We start from the raw sequence: 15,601 nt of genomic DNA, 5'->3' as shown, positions 1-15,601 counted from the left end.
TGAAAATTATATGCATGACAGGACAGGAGAATGTAATTGGTAACGCATTATTATGACTTTGAAGGAGGAAGACAGAGGCGTTCAGTGGCAGAAAAAAAACCTGAAATGGACTCATATTCATATGCTTAGAATCATAGATATTATGTTTATTAATAGAGCAAGGCTAGAGGTTTTCAAAAGTAAAGCCATCTTTATATACTGATGGGTTTTCAAGGGTGTTTTGGGGGAGGTGTGACAATACTATGGCTTTAAGAAGTGTATTTTATACTTTCTTTTAATGAAGAAAGGTTGAGAAATAGGTGTCAGGGGTGTGCTCCAAGCCAATAAACAGCTTCTGAGGCCTTGGGGTATTTTTAAAATTTGAAACAATAGATCAGCCTGAATGCGTGGAGTCATGAGCCAGATTTGTTTTGTTTTAAGACGTTTTCGCCTTCAGTAGCAATTGCAGGAAACTAGATGTGGAAGCTCTTGTTCCTATCTTCGTTACAGCTAAAAGCTAGGGAAAGTATGTTTTGCTTCAAGTCAAGTAGTTCAACCAATCGATTTGCATCTGGAATGCAACACCTTACATTTACCTTTAAAATAAGAACAAGTCAGGGTCTAGGCCTTTTTCTTAATATATTTTGCAGTGGTTTGTTCTGGTCCACACCAAATATCGCTACAAATGCTCAAGAATAAGGAAAAGTAGGATTATGAACACTGACTTTCTAGCTTCAGTCCAGTTTAGCACTTTGGCCATCAATAAACAATACACAATACTCAGGCAGTTGCAATGCACAAGATATAGTTTGATCTCCTTATTCCACAGTTTCCTGGGTTCTGTCTCAGTCACCTGATTTCGATGAGATCAGGTTTGGTGAATATCTAATTATCTTACAAAGAGAGAAATTAATGGAGGATAAACTTGGTCCTGTGAACTCTCATCATTAAGGTGGAAACAACAATGATCACCATTGTCACATTTATCCCTTTCCATATCATCGAGAAAGATCTGGCAAGGATCCTCAGAAAAACTCAATAATATTAGTTCAAAAATATCAGAGCAACAACTGGAGCATAACCCCTCCCAACACCAGTCAGCACTATGAACATTTCTGTCACATTCAGAAACCTCACCAGACCAGAAAGCAGATTGCTTCTTGACACCACTCAAGTCTGATACTGTTGGCATAAGTCAATTTTGTTGAGGAACTGCATCATTACTGAAAACAGCATCTGCAGACACAAGCTTGTTGAGTCAGGACTTTTGAGAGAAACAATATTACTTGTGGCAATATTTACTCCCTACTTCTTTACCTATCAGAGTTGAGACTGACATTTTAATATTTCCCAATTACAGACAGTGAACCTAAAACATAGGACTAATGAATGAAGCACAGTAGCTTAATATGACACAAACAGGAGTGCTTAGATAAACACAACTTTCTCCTGTATTAGAATAATGAGCAGTTACGAGTAATGCTGTCTGAAATGTTCACTTCCAGCATGCAGAAGCTTGGAGTTGCAAAGAATAATGTTTTCTAAAAACTAGCAATTCACAAACATTGATTTTTCAACATCACCATATATCATAGGAACAAGTCATTTCCAGTTGAACTGGAAACCTTATAACTGCACCACTTATGATCAATAGTGGCAGTTTGAGCACTAAAACAAAATTCGGCAAAAGCTGGAAATCTGAAATAAAACAAAAATAATGGAAGTGCAGAGCAGGTCAGGCAGCAGTTCTGATGATAAGTCATCAATCTTAAATCATAAATGTGTTTTTTCTCCACGGGTACTACATGACATATTGATCAAGATTTTCTATTGAACAGTTGTTATTTCAGCATAGATGGGAGTTGCTAATTGGGTCACTGAGGAACCCTTAGTAGACACTGAAGGAAGTGCCTGGGAAACTGAAGATTCCACCGGGAGCTCATCTTTTTCTGAAAACAGCTGGATATCTATTTAAATCAGAGAACTCCAAAAAAAAACTTAAACACTGACTGAATAAGACAGGGGAACCAGAGTGTGTGCGTGTGTTTCTGGGAACTTGCAGTACAATAGGGATTTGATTTTTTTTTGTGGTTTATAGTTTGAATGATAGAGATCTACAGCATAGAAAAAGATCAGTGGTCCATCGTGCCCGGAGTCAGAAACAACCCTATTTTTCAGCATTTGACCCAAATCCTTGTATGCCTTAGCCTCACAAGGGCATATACATTGTTAAATGTTATGAATGTTACTTGCTCTACCATTCTGACAGAAAAGTGAGGTCCAGATTCCCACCATCATCTGGATTAAATTTCCTTATTTCTCCTCTAAACCTTCTGCCCCTTACCTCAAGTCTATTCCCTCTGGTCATTGATCATTCAGAGGGGAAAGGTTCTTGCCAACCTGTGCCCTCAAATCTTACATATCTCAAATCATGTCCCTCTCAATCTCCTCTGCTCAAGGAGAACAACCCAGTCTGCCTAATCTCTTTTTATAACAGAAGCTCTCCCTGGGCATCATTCTGGTAAATCTCCTCTAAACATCTGCCAATTATATGCCCTCCATAATATGGATTCCAGAACTGCGGCTTAAATCAATATTTTTGACAATTTACAGCATAAGCTCCTGCTCTTAAACTCCGTCTCAATTAACTCCATATGCTTTCTGAACTACTTCATCCACCTGCCCTGAAATCTTAAGGGATCAGTGTACATGCACTGATCTTGACACGCCAATCTTGTGCTTCCCAGGGTCCTACCGTTCATCATGGGTAGGACAAACAAGTCAAGAGAATCCAAGTGCATCACACCACATTTAACCAGGATTAAATTGCATTTATGATCAGCCCATCAATATTCCCTTCTTGTTATCCTCCTCACTATTTTCCACCACACCAATATTTGTACTAATCAACCCTCCTATATTCAAGTCCTCATCATTTATATGAACCACAAACAGCAAAAGCCCCAAAACTGAACCCTGTGGGATCCTACTGGACACAGTCTTCCAGTTGGGAAGACATCCTTCAACCATCATATTCCACCTTGTGTCACTAAGCCATTTAAAACAGGGAACAGTACATCACAGAAACAGGCCCTTTGGCCCATTAAGTCTGTGCCGACTATGATGCCATTCTAAGCGCATCCCATCTGCCTCCATATTGTCCATATTTCTCCATTCTCTGTCTGTCCATCTGTCTAAGTGGCTCCTAAATTTTGCCAACTTCCCTGCTTCTTCCACTTGCCCTGCAGAGAGGGTGGTAGGTTCCTGGAATGCCCTGCCAGGGGAAGTTTTTTTTAAAGACGACAACACCTTTAAATATTTTCTCTCTCACTTGAAACATACGTCCACCTAGTGTTTGACATTTCCACTCCGGGAAGACAACTATTCAACACTGACTTCACCAGTTTCCATATCTGCCCAACCCATCTCATCCCAGATCCAATCCAACTTGACATCGCTCTCTTGACCTGACCTACCTGTCCATCTTCCTCCCCACCTATCTGCTCCACCCTCCCCACCAACCTATCATAATCCCCTCCCATCTGTATTCGCCTTTCACCATCCCACCTAGCTTCCTCCCCAGCCCCACCCCAAACTTATCTCTCAGCCCTCTTCCCCCTTCACATTCCTAATGAAGGTCTTATGCCCAAAACATCGACTCTCCTGCTCCTCGGATGCTGCCTGACCTGCTGTTCTTTTTCCAGCACTACACTTTTCAACCGACTCTCCAGCATCTGCAGTCCTCACTTTCTCCTAACTCTCCATTCTATCCATTCCGTAGTTTCATCATAATTTTATACGCTTCTACAGATCACCCTCAGCCTCCCACACTCTCAGGAAAACAATCCAAGTTTAACCAACCCCTCCTTATAGCTAATACACTCCAATCCAGGCAACATCCTGGTAAAACTCTTTGGCAACTTCTCCAAAGCTTCCACATCACTCCTCTAGTATTGTGACTGGATCTGCATACCATAGTCCAAATATGGCATAACTAAGATCTTACAGCTGCAGCACGACTGTCCAATTTCTACACTCAATGCCCAACTGATGAAGCCAAGCCTGCAGCATTGCCTTCTTTACCACCTTATTCACTCATGTTGCCACTTAAAGGGAGTTATGAACTTGCACCTGAAGATCCCTTCATATATTAATGTTCCTTTGTGTATCAAAAGGTCCTGCAATTAATGATATATTTTCCTTTTGCATTTGAGTTCCTAAAGTGCATCACTTTTGTCTGGTTAAACTGCACCCAACTTTTCAAATGATCTATATCGTGCATATCCTTTGATAGTTTACCTCACTATCCACAACTCCATCAATTTTCGTGTCATCTGCAACCTTACTACATAAACAGAGGCCCCAGCACTGCTCATTGTTGTTGAACAATAGTCATGCACCTCCAGTCAGAAAAACACCCCTTCACAATTACCCACTTTCTCTTACAGCCAAGCCAATTTTAAAATCAAACAGCCAGCTCCTATCTAATTTCTGAAATGCCAGTCTAAAACGGTTGTAATTAGCCTTTCCCCACATTAGCATTTTCACCCGAGGACCAATTTTAACCTTATCCATAACGCACCTTAAAGCTTATGATGTATGATCCCTGTTCCCAAAGCGCTCCCCCCACTGAAACTTCAATCACTTAGCTAGTCTTTGATTATCTAACAAAAGGTCTAGCACAGCCCCTTCCCTAGTTGGACCATCTACACATGGTTTTAAGAAACCCTCCCAGATATACATCAAAAAGAGTTCTGTCCAATCTAAGCCCCAGCACTAAGGCTGTCTTAGTCAGCATTAGTGAAATTAAAATCACCCACTACAGCAAGCCTATTTATCGAATCCCAACAGTGTGGAAACAGGCCATTCAGCCCATAGAGTCCACACCAACACTCCGGGAAACATCCTACCCAGACCCATTCCCATACCCCTAACCCTAACCCTAACCCTAACCCTATTAACCCTACATTTCTCATGACTAATTCATGTAGCCTGCACATCTCTGGACATTGTGGGCAATTTAGCATCACCAAGCCATCTAACCTGCACATCTTTGTATTGTGGGAAGAAACTCACGCAGACCAAGGGAGAACGTGCAAACTCCACAGACAATTGCCAGAGTGCAGAATCGAATCCAGGTCCCTGGCGCTGAGGCACAATGCAAATCACATGTTTTTACATCTTTTCTTTATCTGCTTCCATGTTGTTCCTCTACCTCCTGTTGACTTAGGAGGCCTACAATATTACCCCACCATAATGATTGCAACATCACACCCCTAAGCCCATTTCTCCAACCATCACAACTTTCCATAAACAGTGCATTACTGAATCCTCGCCACCTTTTGCAAATCGCTACAACATCCCCTCCATCCACCTGGTATACTTCCCTCCAGCATCCTAACATCACTGTGTTATAGAATTTTCTGTCAAAGCAGCTGTCATGACATTGCAATTTCAGAAAACAGCAGCTGACTGCTGCAAAAAGACTGAAGTACAAAGAAAGAAATGTCAGAATGGAAGTACAACTCTGCAGCACTCCCAAAAATGGAACTCACTACTTTTGGAACTAAGGCAACAGTGAAAATCTGTGCAAGATTGCCATTCTTCAGAAAACCACCGTTTGAGTTTCACAATATAGTTCAAGTTGACACTGCTTGCCTGAAGACAATTTCTAACAGAGAATAATTTGTGTTGGTGTACAGTTTTTTCTTCCTACATCTGAAATGTCAAAATATTTGGAGGGGAAAAACTCAGGGAGGAATGTGTTTAGGGGAAATGAGACGCCGTGTTGGAAGAAAAAACCAGGGTGCTTCATTCTACTTCTTTCTGATCATAGGACATAGAACATTACAGTGCAGTACAGGCCCTTTGGCCTTCAATGTTGGTCCAGCCTGTGAAACCAATCTAAAGTCCATCTAACCTACATTATTCCATTATCATACATATGTTTATCCAATGACCATTTAAATGCCCTTAATGTTGGCGAGTCCACTATTGTTGCAGGCAGGGCATTCCACACCATTACTACTCTGAGTAAACAACCTACATCTGAAATCTGTCCTATATCTATCACTCCTCAATCTAAAGATATGTCCTCTCATACTAGACAGCACCATCCAAGGAAAAAGGCTCTCACTGTCCACTGGATCTAATCCTCTAAATCATCCTCTGTGTCTCTATTAAGTCACCTATTAACCTTTATCTGTCTAATAAAAACAGCCTCAAGTCCCTCAGCCTTTCCTCATAAGACCTTCCCTCCATACCAGGAAGCATCCTAGTAAATCTCCTCTGAACCTTTTCCAACGTTTCCACATCCTTCCTATAATGCAGCGACCAGAACTGTACGCAATCCTCCTGGTGCAGTCGCACCAGAGTTTTGTACAGCTAAAACAGGACCTCGTGGCTCCAAAACTCAATCCCTCTACCAATAAAAGCTAACACACCGTATGCCTTAACAACCCTATCAACCTGGGTGGCAGCTTTCAGGAATCTATGCACGTAGACATAGAGATCTCTCTGCTCATCCACATGATCAAGAATCTTACCATTAGCCCAGTACTCTGTATTCCTGTTACTCCTTCCAAAGTGAATCACCTCACACTTTTCCATATTAAACTCCATTTGCTCCTCTCAGCCCAGCTCTGCAGCTTTTTTATGTCCCTTTGTAACCTGCAACATCCTTCCGCACTGTCCACAATTCCACTGACTTTAGTGTTATCCACAAATTTACTTACCCATTCTTCTACATCCTCATCCAAGTAACTTATAAAAATGACAAACAGTAATGGATCCAAAACAGATCCTTACAGTAGACCACTAGTAAATGAACAGCAGGATGAACATTTCCTGTCAACCACCACCCTCTGTTTTCTTACAGCTAGCCAATTTCTGACTCAAACCGCTAAATCACCCTCAAGCCCATGCCTTCATATTTTCTGCAATAGCCTACCATGGGAAACCTTATCAAATGCTATAGTGAAATCCACATGCACCACATTAACTGCTTACCCTCATCTACCTATTGGGTCACCTTCTCAAAGAACTCAGGAAGGTTTGTGAAGCACAACCTACCCTTTACAAAACCATGTTGACCATCCCTAATCAAATTATTCCTTTCTAGATGATTAGAAATCCTTTCTCTTATAACCCTTTCCAAAACTTTGCCCATAACAGAAGAAAGTCTCACTAGTCTATAATTACCAGGGTTGTCTCTATTTCCCTTCTTGAACAAGGGGACAACATTTGCTCTCCTCCAGTCTTCTGGCACTATTCCTGTAGACAGTGATGACAAAGATCAAAGCCAAAGGCTCTGCAATCTCCCCGCTCGCTTCCAAGAAAATCCTAGGATAAATCCTCATCCGACCCAGGGGACTTACCTATTTTCACACTTTCCAGAATTGCTAACACCTGCTCCTTATGAACCTCAACCCCATCTAGTCTAAGAGCCTGTATCTCAGTATTCTCCTCAACAACATTGTCTTTTTCCTGTGTAAATACGGACGAAAGATTTCACTTAGTGCCCCCTTATCTCTTTAGACTCCATGCACAACTGCCCACTACTGTCCTTGACTGGTCCCAATCTTATCCTAGTCATTGTTTTATTCCTGACATATCTATAGAAAGCTTTAGGGTTTTCCTTGATCCTAACCTGCCAAAGACTTCTCATGCCCCCCACCCCCCAATCCCTGGCTTTTCTTAGCTCTCTCTATAGGTCCTTCCTGGCTAACTTAACTTTCAAGCACCCTAACTGACCTTCACTCTTCATTCTAACATAAGCCTCCTTCTTCCTCTTGACAAGAGATTCAACTTCTTTAGTAAACCACAGTTCCCTCACTCGACCACTTCCTCCCTGCCTAACAGGTACATACTTATCAAGGGCACTCAACGGCTGTTCCTTGAACAAGCTCCACATTTCAATTGTGCCCATCCCCTGCAGTTTCCTTCCACATCCTATATCTTGCCTAATCGCATCATAATTACCTTTCCCTAGCTATAACTCTTGCCCTGCAGTATATACGTAGCCCTTTCGATCTCTAAAGTAAACATAACTGAATTGTGGTCACTATCACCAAAGTGCTCACCTACCTCCAAATCTAACATCTGGCCTGGTTCATTACCCAGTACCAAATCCAAATCCAAATCCAATGTGGCCTTGCCTCTTGTTGACCTATCTATATACTGTGTCAGGAAACCCTCTTGCACACATTGGACAAAAACTGACCCATCTGAAGTACCTGAACCATAGCGTTTCCAGTCAATATTTGGAAAGTTAAAGACCCCATAATTATCCTGTTACTCTTGCACCTATCCAAAATCAAAGAGTCATAGAGACGTACAGTACAACTCATCCACGCCGACCACATATCCCAATCCAATCTAGTCCCACCTGCCAGCACCTGGCCCATATCCCTCCAAACCCTTCCTATTTGTATACCCATCCAGATGCCTTTTAAATGTTGTATTTGTACTAGCCTCCACCACTTCCTCTGGCAGCCCATTCCACACACACACCACCCTCTGCGTGAAAAAGTTGCCCCTTAGGTCTCTTCTATATCTTTCCCCTCTCACCCTAAACCTATGCCCTCTAGTTCTGGACTCCCCCACCCCAGGGAAACGACCTTGTCTATTTACCCTATCCATGTCCCTCATGATTTTATAAACCTCTAAGATAGTTTCTCACTCCAGGGAAAACAGTCCCAGCCAATTCATCCTCTCCCTATAGCTCAAATCCTGCAAGCCTGGCAACATCCTTGTAAATCTTTTCTGAACCCTTTCAAGTTTCACAACATTCTTCTGTTAAGAATTGCACGCAATATTCCAAAAGTGACCTAACCAATGTCCTGTACAGCCGTAACATGATCTTGACTATCCTTTCCTGTACATCCCTGGAACTATTCAGAGACCATTGATAACTCCCAACTGGGTGACCTTGCTTTTCATGTTTCTAATCTCAGTCTGTACTACCTCAGCAGATGGGTCCTCAAATGTCCTTTCTGCCACTGTAATGCTGTCCTTGATAAACAAGGTCACACCTCCCAGTCTTTAACCACCTTCCTTGATCTTACTGAAAGATGCAAATCCCAGAACCTGCCACAACCATTCCTGTCCATTCTCCATCCACGATTCCGAAATGGCCACAACATCAAAGTCCCAGTTGCCAATCCATGCTGCAAGTTCACCCACCTTATTCCTGGTGTTGAAGTGGACACACTTCAAACCACCTTCTTGCCTGCCAGGACACTCCTGTGACTTTGAAACCTTATTCATGACCTTACTACTATCAAGCACCTGTACAGTGGAGTTACAATTTTGGCTCCCATCCCACTGTTGAAGTAGATTAAATCCTCCCGAAGAGCATTTGCAAACTGCAAACCCCACAACCCGGATACCGGACCCCTCTGGTTCAAGTGTAGATCATCCTCTTTGTAGAAGTCCCATCTACCCCAGAATGAGCACCAATTACCCAGGAATCGGAATCCCTCCCTTCTGCACCATTCCTGTAGCCACATGTTCAACTGCTCTCTATCTTTCTCTCTCTCTCTCTCTCTCCATATTCCCTGCCTCGCTAGCACGTGGCACGGTTAACAAACCAGAGATAACAACTGTTTGTTCTAGCTCTGAGCTTCTGCCTTACATTCCCATTCTTTTTCTTATCTGTGATTGGTACCTATGTGGACCACAACTTGGGGCTGCTCCCCTCCCCCTTAAGGATCCCGAAAACATGATCCGAGACATCAGTTGGGTCCCTGAGCCGAGTCATAGAGCTGAACAGCATGGAAACAGACCCTTTGGTCCAACTCGACCATGCCAAACAGATATCTTAAATCAATCTAGTCCCATTTGCCGGCATTTGGCCCATATCCCTCTAAACCATTCCTATTTATATTGCCATCGAGATGCTGTTTAAATGTTATAATCGTACCAGCTTCCACCACTTCCTTGAGAAGCTCATTCCATTCATGCACATGTGCCCTCTCGTGTTCGAATCTCCTAGCCTGGGGAAAAAGGTTATTTATTCTATTCCTGCCCCTTATGATTTTATAAGCTCTTAAGGTCACCCCTCAGCCTCTGACACTAGGGAATACAGGCCCAGCCTATTCAGCCTCACTCAATAGCTCAAACCTTCCAATCCTGGCAACATTCTTGTAAATCTTGTCTGAATTCTTTCAAGTTTCACAACATCCTTCCTACAGGAGAGACACTAGAATTTCACAATATTCCAAAAGCGGCCTAACCAATGTCCTGTACAGTTGCAACATGACCTCCCAACTCCTATACTCAAAAGCACTGACCAATAAAGGCAAGCATACCAAATGTTACCTTCTCTATCCAGTCTATTGCTAAACAAAGAGACCTTGCACTGGCGTTTGTAGCTTGTTCAAAGTGGAGTCGTGGTAGATAGGATAATGAAAGTGGCGTTTGGCATGCCTCCCTTTATTGGTCAGCACTTTTGAGTATAGGAGTTGGGAGGTCATGTTGCGGCTGTACAGTACTTTGGTTAGGCCACTTTTGAATAACTGCGTTCAATTCTGATCTCCCTCCGATAGGAAGGATGTTGTGAAATTTGAAAGGGTTCAGAAAAGATTTACAAGGATGTTGCCAGGGTTGCAGGGTTCGAGCTTCAGGGAGACGCTGAATAGGCTGGGGCTGTTTTCCCTCGAGCATCGAAGGCTGAGAGGTCACCTTGTAGAGGTTTATAAAATAGTGAGGGACATGGATAGGGTGAATAGCCAGGATCTTGTCCCCAGGGTAGCAGAGCCCAGAACAGGAGGGCACAGGTTTCAGGTGTGAAGGGAAAGAATTAAAAGGGACCTAAAGAACAACTTGTCCATACAGAGGGTGGTGCATGAATGGAATGAACTGCCAGAGGTAGTGGTGGAGGCTGGTACAATGACAACATTTAGAAGGTATTTGGATGGGTATATGAATAGGAAGGTTTGAGGGGGATATGGATCAAATGCTGGCAAACAGGACTAGGTTAATTTGGGATATCTGGTCAGCACAGACGAGTTAGACCGTAGAGTCTGTTTCCATGTTGTACAGCTCTAAGTTAGTCAGGGACGATTTCTCACGCACAAAGCCATGTTGACTATCCTTAATCAGTCCTTACCTTTTCAAATACATGTAAATTCTGTTCCTCAGGAACCCCTCCAACAACTTGCTCAACGTAGAGGTCAGGCTACCGGTCAATGGTACCCTGGCTTTTCCTTCCCATCTTTCTTAAATATGTCACCATTAGTCAACTTGCAGTTTTTTGGCACCTCACCTACGCCTATCAATGATACAGACATCTCAGCAAGGGGCTCAGCAATCACTTCCCTAGCTTCTTAGGGTACACCTGATCAAGTCCCAGAGATTTAATTACCTTTTTGCACTTTAAAGCAGCCTAACATCACCTATATAATATGGACATCTTTCAAGATGTCACTAATTGTTTCACCATATTCTCAAGCTTCTATATCCTTCTCCATAATAAGCACTGATGTAAAATACTCATTTAGTATCTCTATCTCATGCGGTTGCACACATCGGCAGTCTTGCTGATCTTTAAGGGGCCCTATTCTCTCCCTAGTTACTGCTTTGTCCTTAAATGTATTTGTAGGATCGCTTTGGATTCTCCTTAACCCCAAAGCTAGCTCATGTCACCTTTCTGCCCTCCTGACTTCCCTCAAGTATATTTCTACTGCCTTTATACTTATACTAGGGGTTCACTTGATCCCTGCTATCTATTCCTGACAGACTTCCTTCTTTTTAAAAAAATCTCAATTTCTCTAGTCATCTAGCATTCCCTTGTCTACACCTAACAACCTTGTCCTTCACCCTAACAGGTACATAAAGGCTTTTGAAGGCTTCCTACTTTCCAGTCATGCTTTTAACCAGGAATATCTGTTCCCAATCAACTTTTGAAAGTTCTTGCTTAATACTGTCAAGCTTTAGATTTAACAATCTCCATTTTGCACCAAGATTTAATATGCAATATAACTAAAGCAAGAGGGAGTAGTAAACTTATAACAAATGTTCATGGGAGTAATATTCTTTCTTAAATATTCCAGATCAACATTAAATAGTTCCTAAACAAAGAATAATGGATCAGCATTTTACCTTATGAATGGGTGTCTCATCCAATATAAAATAATTGGAAGAGACCACACTTAACAACCTCGAAATATTGAGTTTATCACCACCATTTCTTAAAACATATTCAAGCTTGGGATTTTTAAAATAGATTTCATTCTTACCAGAGCAAAGCTGTTCAATTTTTGTGTAATTTAAACATACTGTGTCATTAATCCAGGCCATGATGTCATGTCTACTCATGTTCTCACTAGTTACGGACGTTGAATACACATTAACAGCCATTCCCCAGCTGAAAAAGAATTTCATAAAACAAACTTAGTGGATTAATATGTTCAGTCATAATCTACATTCAATACATATTTAACTTATTTAACTCTTAGCTTCCCAATTTGATGGCATTCACTCAATTGTTCATATTAAACAATTACATAATCAAAATCTTCCTGTATCACAAATGATAGATGGCAATGAGACACTGCATTGAAAGTGGTTAAGAAAAAACTGTATTCATCCAGTTTAAAGTTGGAAATCCATCAAGTGTATTGTATTACATTTTCTAAAAAGGTAATGTTCTAATTTTCATTCCAATGGGAAATCATTAATGTGAAAGGTTAATTTGCCAATTATGTATTCAAATTTCAAAGATTACACTTAAGTATTATTATTCCCATTTCTTCATTTCATGTCAATGAAAATTAAGTGACATTCAAGATATTTATTTTCACATCATAACTGATTTATTTTCACAGACAAGAATTCTTTTGCCCAAAAAGCATATGTAATCGGATTTGTTGAATTATTTGTGATCTAAGTTGATTCCAATATCTTGTAATTTCGTTACCAATTACTTTTTATTCAGTTAGAATTTTTAGTTTTGAAGAAATTAAACACTAAGCAATTCCTTTGCTGGTAGGTGCTTTACATACTGACTGGCGCAGGCGATACAAACCAGATCTTCCCTATGAGTAGGCAAACCAGACCTATATAGGTCAGGTTACATTAAGGAGATAAGAATAACTCCAGAGAGAAATAGGGCTCCTTAAAGATTGGTAAGGCCACCAATGTGTGGAACAGGGGATGGAGATACCAAAAGAGCATTTTATTGAGCCAGATGTGTTTTGCTGACCACTGACAATGATTAGATGGCGATCAGTGGATTTTTAATTCCAGAAATTTTTATTGAGTTCAAGTTCCACCATCTGCCATGGTGAGGTTCAAACCTGGGTCACCAGAGCATTAGCTGAGTTTCTGGATTAATAGTCGAGCAAAATATCGCTTGGCCATTGCCTGTCCTAATGGTAGTAAGAATTCTTGGGTTTGCACTGTTAAGCATAGAACGGGAATAAAAGGGGCGGTATTGTACTACAGTGCTGACATCCACACCTCTGAGACAGGAGGTCTGGGTTCATGACCCACATGCTCCAGAGGTGCGTGTCATAAGCCCTTGAGCAGGTGATTAGAAAACATTTCTAACAGGAGTACAGCATTACTGAAGCTCAGGCAATCTGCGCCGGACCTACAGCAACACGGGTGACTTTCAACTGCCCTTTGAAAATGGTTGAACAAGCCACTCAACTGTTGTAATCACTACAAAGCCTCAAAGAAATGAAATATGCAAAATGACCCTGCAAAGTCCCACTTACTGACAGACGAGATGTACAGCACGGAAACAGACCCTTCGGTCCAACTAGTCCATGCCAAGCAGACATCCCAACCCAATCTAGTCCCACCTGCCAGCAACCGGCCCATATCTCTCCAAACCCTTCCTATTCATACACCCATCCAGATGCCTTTTAAATGTTACAATTGTATCAGCCTCCACCACTTCCTCTGGTAGCTCATTCCATACACATACCATCCTGTGTGTGAAAAAGTTGACCCTTAGGTCCCTTTTATATCTTTCCCCTCTCACCCTAAACCTAGTTTTGGACTCCCCAAACCCAGGGAAGAGAATTTGGGAGAACTGTCTTGCAGACTAGTCAAGCAACAGCTTGACAGTAATACTCTCAGAATCATACCACATGGATGATGTCCCAGAAACCACTCATTATTCCTGGATATGTCCTGTCCCACCAATAGGACAGACCCAGTAGAGGTGGTGGCACAGTGATAGAGAGTCAGGAGAGAGTTGACCTGGGAGTCCTCAGCATTGACTCCGTACCCCATGAAGTATCACAGCTTCAGGTTAAACATGGGCAAGGAAGCCTCCTGCAGATTACCACATATCACATCTGATGCAACCACAAGGGATGAACTCCGATTTCTCCAGTTTCCTCATTTCCCCTCCCCCACCTTGTCTCAGTCCCAACCCTCGAACTCAGCACCTTCCTAACCTGCAATCTTCTTCCTGACCTCTCCGCCCCCACCCCCACTCCAGCCTATCACCCTCACCTTAACCTCCTTCCACCTATTGCATTTTCAATGCCCCTCCCCCAAGTCCCTCCTCCCTACCTTTTATCTTAGCCTCCTTGGCACACTTTCCTCATTCCTGAAGGGCTCATGCCCGAAACAGATTCTCCTGCTCCTTGGATGCTGCCTGACTTGTTGCGCTTTTCCAGCAACACATTTTCAGCTCAGTAGTAGCACTACTGATTGAGATAGTCAGGTCCTAGACCAGGCTGCTAGGTTCAATTTGCAGCAGGTGGTGAGGGACCCCATAAGAGGGGAAACATACTTGACTTCATACTTATCAATCTGCAGATCAATGACAAAGTCCAACCTTCACATTGAGAATACCTTCCATCACGTTGTATGAAACTATCATGCTAAACGGGACAGACTTTGAACAGATTCAGCAATTCAAGACTGGGCAACCATCAGGCCCTGTGGGTTATCAACAGCGGCAGAATTGTAGGCCAACACTATCTGCAATTTCATTGAGAGAGGAGAATTGCCAGACTATCATTACTATCAAACTAGAGTATTATTATGGGGAAAATTAGCAGTCTCAGAATCAGGGTCAGGGTTCAAAGACAAGGAAGTATTGGAGTTCTGAAGAGAGAAAGACACCAACAGCACAGTGGTCAGCTGTGATTCTTCTCTCCATCCCCAGCACATGTCAAGATACTTTTACAATCTTGTGATACAATAGATCAGTGATGAGATTATTGTCTTTGTACCATGATTTATTTATGGGAATCATTGATAGGTTCGATACGGTCATTGTTAGTTCCAGCACGGCCTATTGTTAATTTCAGCACGGTTGTTGTTAGTTTCAATGTCTGTGCAGAAGTCCATTGCTGATCGCTCTTCCTGTGAAAGACAATTATTGCAGCCCTAGCTATTAGCACTTTGTATTGAGTCAGTATCAAGCTGTATGCATTTCTATCAAAGGTGTTGGCTGCACCCAGACACTTCAGCAGGCTATGTACATTACTCATATGTATGTTCTCCCCCACCAGTCTTAAACTAATTAACTAGGTTGTGAGTGCATTGTGCCGGCATTCTGGTGGTCCCAGGGAGTGTCTATTTTTGCTCTGTTGACTCTCTCCATATTGTGGTCCGGAAGCCATCTTGTGTTTCAAGTGGCCAACTGATGGCTCAG

General features: G+C 42.1%; 1 protein-coding gene across 3 annotated transcripts in view; it reads right to left on the bottom strand.

The window, feature by feature from the left end:
• Nucleotides 1-15,601, bottom strand: part of mapre2 (microtubule-associated protein, RP/EB family, member 2) — a 124,550-nt gene that overhangs the window by 28,727 nt on the left and 80,222 nt on the right. For all 3 annotated transcript variants that reach the window (XM_072570484.1, XM_072570485.1, XM_072570483.1), the window contains exon 2: nucleotides 12,219-12,346. In XM_072570484.1, the coding sequence (XP_072426585.1) occupies nucleotides 12,219-12,339 (121 nt within the window). In that variant the 5' untranslated portion in view covers nucleotides 12,340-12,346. The remainder of the gene's footprint in view (nucleotides 1-12,218; nucleotides 12,347-15,601) is intronic.

This window comes from Chiloscyllium punctatum, chromosome 5 (genome assembly GCF_047496795.1).
Source record: "Chiloscyllium punctatum isolate Juve2018m chromosome 5, sChiPun1.3, whole genome shotgun sequence".
Classification (NCBI taxonomy): Eukaryota; Metazoa; Chordata; class Chondrichthyes; order Orectolobiformes; family Hemiscylliidae; genus Chiloscyllium; species Chiloscyllium punctatum.
This window is presented reverse-complemented; position numbering and strand designations above follow the sequence as displayed.